Here is a 4,506-nt window from a genome sequence, read left to right as displayed (position 1 = left end):
TGGGCAGAACCAAATTATTTACATTTGTAATAGTACATTTACAAAATAATACGGGCCTTTTTCTAGATCGCATCCATATGATGAGCATTACATTAATGACTTTTAATAAGCTAATCCGTGTCTCACCGGAGCATGCGGCTTCTCTGCTGCCTGTAAAAAACTAAGGTGTCAAAAGGGGACATGGGAAGAGGTGCAGAAATCAATTATAATTATTCTCTGTTGACAAAGTAATTAAATCCCGAGTGGGAAGCTGCCGACAGCCTTATCACTAGCGGGCGCAGATTTATGATCGTCGCCACTGCAGCGTGCATTTCAGGTGATTACTACTATGGTTTAAGGATCCAAATAGCCTCTTTTGAACTTTGTAAGCTAATAAGACCGAAGTTAAGGATTGTGTAGGCTATGCAGAACGAATAAAAAGTTGAGAGTTTGTCTGTATGCGTTAAAAATGTGAAATGGTATGTCTACTCACCAGCCTTGTTTTATAACTGTTAAGTAGCCTATTGCCTTACTATTGCGCATTGCAGAGCTCTGTGAAATTCTTCATGTCGCATAGTCTGCGGTACCATGTTGTTAGTCCGGAGATCTGAACTAAAAATAGAATAGGCCTACCACGTTTTACTCGCTTGCGTAAAAGTTTAACAAATGAGTAGTCGTTCATGAAGACCTCGCCCACTTTTCGGATTTGATCAAGTTGGATGCCAGTGACGCAAACATAAACGTAGCCTTGAGTTTATGGCTCGTGTGAGCTTGAGCGCTGGAGCACTTTTCCCCGTTGTAAGTTTACAATATAGCGAACCCGCCATCTGTTTAAAGTTAAATCACGTTAAAACACAGCCTGCAATAATTAGGCTACAACTTCAATAACTAAACTGAAGTAATAAAACCTATCAATTTGATCATAGAATTCATAGAGCGTATAATCAGAAAACCGTACTAACGGAGTATCGCACCCCTCTATTATGTATGCAAGTCCTAAAACATACGATGGTTGATGTTAAATGCATATAAAATATCCGGACAAAAAAAATCTGAGCCAACATTCGTGGAAAAAATGGCAGTTGTTTCCTCAACTGTAAGACTTCTTTGCTTAGTCTAAACCTGGGCATCCTCCCAAACGAACGACAGATGAGGATCTATACATATTCCCGTGGGACAAGTTTATTAATCAGGCGCGAACGAATGCGTCCCAAACACGCAGGCTCGAGCTGGCGTGTGACACGAGCCAACGTCTTCGCTTGTTGCCCCTTTAAAATCAGAATTCAAGGCCAATGATTTATCAAACTCCTATTATCAAGAAAATGTCACGCGAAGGGCACCTTGCTATGCACTGACGCAAACCCGATCTTTCCCACAGAGATATAGAAAGCTTTGCACTTAGCAGAGCCAAATTCAGTCTGCCGGCAGTCTTTACAGCAGTTTTTTTTCTGCCTTTGACTTGTATAGCCTACCTGCACTCTTCACAAATGGTAAGTAAGCTATGCAATTTAACCATTTCTTATAAATAGTTATGTTATGGTCTGAACATCAGCTCAGTCTCACATTATCTTTATTTGAGCGTTTGTTTTAAAGACAACTTTAGGTGTATGGAAGTAGCGAATTGCTGGTTAGAGTGAACTGTCCAGGGTGCTGAAATGTCGCTGTCGTCTCATTTACAGTAGATTCTCGTGGACCAACTTTGCAGACTGCTTCTTTTACACGCTGCTACTATTTAACAGGTTTTACATTATTTTGCTATTTTCACAAGAATGGAATGGAATCTCCACCTTTTTGGCAACTTTTTATGCATCATCTCATGCTTGCTTTTATGCAAGATTTTTTTGTATCTTATGTTTCGATTTGTAAATATACGAAACGATTGTGAAATGTGAATGGTTGTTTAAACACTCCCCTACGCTGTTATTTCACTTAATCGAAGTTAAATATACGCCAGCTGCACTTTTTCGTTAAATGTATCAGCGCAATTACAATGCTTTCTATCCTCTTGGGCCACACACATATAATTGCTCGTGTAATTTCCCATGTTTTCACCGAGCCTGCACTTCTCGGTGCAGTAATACTGGGACTGATGCCTGCCGCGGGGGAGAGAGTCTCGGCCGAGCCCGGCAGCTTGTCTATTGCCCATAAAATCAGGGGATGTGCCGCGTTGAATGACAGCGGGGAAATGAGGCGTAAAATTAAAGAATCTTTCTGTAATGGTAAACGCTAGGGCCAAACAGCGACCGATCGTGAGCTGAAAACCAAAAAACCGCAGCAACCACGCGGGAAGGGGTTTTAAACGTGAGGAGAAACAACGACTGTGAGACAAGAAAATAAAATTTGCTCAGTTATTGTTATGCTGATTCAGCACAGTAGGCTACACGAATACAGCCTGTTTATGAATGACTTTTTAACACGTGATAATATGTATTCTCTGCATTATAAATGGTAGGCTATGTCATTTTGAAATGGTAGTCTATTAATTACTAGGTCTATTGTTTTAGGATTTCTCCGATCAAAAAGATATGTTGAGACAACCTGCGAACAGTCCCGCCGGTTTTGGCTCACCTCATCAGCCGGAAGGGGCGGTTGGAGTTATAACTAACAAGCCGGAGAATGGTCTACCTTCCGATACGCATTCGGCACCACCGCCGGTAAATGAACGGAAAACTTTCTGTCCAACAGAAAATAAACCTGGAGAAACGGATTCCAATAAAGTATATGGGACGTTTAAAAACGCGGCACCGGCGGTGCCTGTTAATTCTACACTCCCCAAGGATTCTGCTGGTACCGCGCCTCAGACGGATGGTACAACCGTTCACGGGAAAGCTATGTCCGACGCAATGGCTAATCAAGGTGCCATGAGAAGCACAGTGGAGCAAAACAATGCCACTGGCAATTGGACAACTATGAGCCAGACCACCATCATACTGGGCACAGATGGCAATACGTCTGTTCTGCCTGGCACTGTATCCGGGGTAAGTTGTTGTAAATGAGCGTTTCATTGTAGGGGAAAAGTATTTAATCATGATGTTTTGATGCATGAATAGCCTATAGAAAGAAACGTCTGGGTCAGCGTTGTGTAAATAACCAAACGTTGCTATATTCTGCATTTGTAGGAGATATAGCATTCGCATTGGGATGTGTCACCCTTCTGACTGGTTCTGCGCAGCCGTAATGAAGTTTCTCTGCGTTGTGCTATCTCAGCACATTTTGAAGTGTAGGACTATTGCACTTTCTTTTCTGTTAAGATGTAGCTTAACATCATTTGACGTGACACGGATGTTTTACCTTTGCTGGGCTGTAATCGTGGAGGCTTTGTGCCTTTGAATAATTTGGAAGATTTCTTTGTTATGGTTGTCACTTTCCCCCCACAGGAACACCTATGTTTGCCTAATGAGCAGTATAAATAAAGTGCTGCTTAGACAAAGGGGGGGCAGTCATATCGAATAGTTAACAGTATGTGGAATGTAGGCTAGTATTGAATAGACCATATGCTAATGAAAACACATAAAGAAAATGTATGTAAGCCTAGAAATAAAAGTCTAGAACAACCGAAAATTACACCGTAAATTGCGGTTTTTGTTTGTCAAATTTGGTTTCATGCTGCCTCCAGTTGTCCCGAGAGCTGCAATGCTCTCGTCCAGGTGAAGGTTTGCGCTGAGTTCCTGGTTTTCCCCAGGGACTAGTTTCTGTTGGCCAGTTGTGCTGGAGGATAATGCATTACATAAGGCTGCAGCATCTCATTGACCAATTCTCACATGGCAGTCTTTTATGGCCGTTTCAGCCCACGTTAGCAGTGATCTCTCACATATGAGCGCTGCGCTTCTATTAACCAACTTGGTTCCCTCCAAGGGAATGTATGTATTTGCTCTTCTTCTGCTGTGGATTAATTTTAGAAATATGATGTGCTTAACAGCTTTGTAAGTTTATATACTGCTTAATATTCTCAATGAAAGTGCTGGATGTGCAGACTTTGAGTAGAATCATGCCAAGTGAAATACATTGTTTCCCGTAGGAGAATGACGATGATGACGAAAGTGGAGATGAGAATAAGGTCAGAGGGAACTGGACTAATAAATTGGATTTCATCCTGTCCATGGTTGGCTATGCAGTGGGCTTGGGGAATGTGTGGAGATTTCCCTACCTTGCCTTCCAGAATGGAGGAGGTAAGGGCAGCTAGCAGACAATTGTGCTTACAACGGCTTCTGGCTCAAACTGGAAGAAAATTGTACTGCATAAACCATGGCCCATATAAGTCAAATGCACATTTTCGAGTAACGAAAATCACGAGTATAGAGCCCAGAACAACTTGTGAACACCTTGCCCATAACGAAAATGTATCATTTAGTGTGTTCTGGCATCAGGAATATGGTGAAAATTAGTTATATTGTTTCAGAATGCATTTTAATGCAAACGTTTTTTTACTGATTATTTTACTGATATAATTAGGGTATATAAGTTTTTAAATTCTATTTACAAAATATTAGTAGTAGTAGTAGCCTAGTATTGATGTTATTAATATTT

General features: G+C 41.2%; 1 protein-coding gene across 1 annotated transcript; it reads left to right on the top strand.

Moving 5' to 3' along the window:
• Nucleotides 1-1,085: 1,085 nt before the first annotated feature.
• On the top strand, nucleotides 1,086-4,148 carry slc6a5 (solute carrier family 6 member 5; the record flags this gene model as incomplete). Its single annotated transcript, XM_048263487.1, is given in 4 exon segments — nucleotides 1,086-1,469; nucleotides 2,484-2,633; nucleotides 2,757-2,957; nucleotides 3,998-4,148. Coding segments are annotated over 4 exon segments (505 nt in total), but the record flags the coding sequence as incomplete, so codon positions are not given.
• Between the last annotated feature and the right edge of the window lie 358 nt (nucleotides 4,149-4,506).

This window comes from Alosa alosa, chromosome 14 (genome assembly GCF_017589495.1).
Source record: "Alosa alosa isolate M-15738 ecotype Scorff River chromosome 14, AALO_Geno_1.1, whole genome shotgun sequence".
Classification (NCBI taxonomy): Eukaryota; Metazoa; Chordata; class Actinopteri; order Clupeiformes; family Clupeidae; genus Alosa; species Alosa alosa.
The sequence above is the reverse complement of the archived record's forward strand: the minus strand, read 5'-3'. Positions and strand labels throughout refer to the sequence as shown.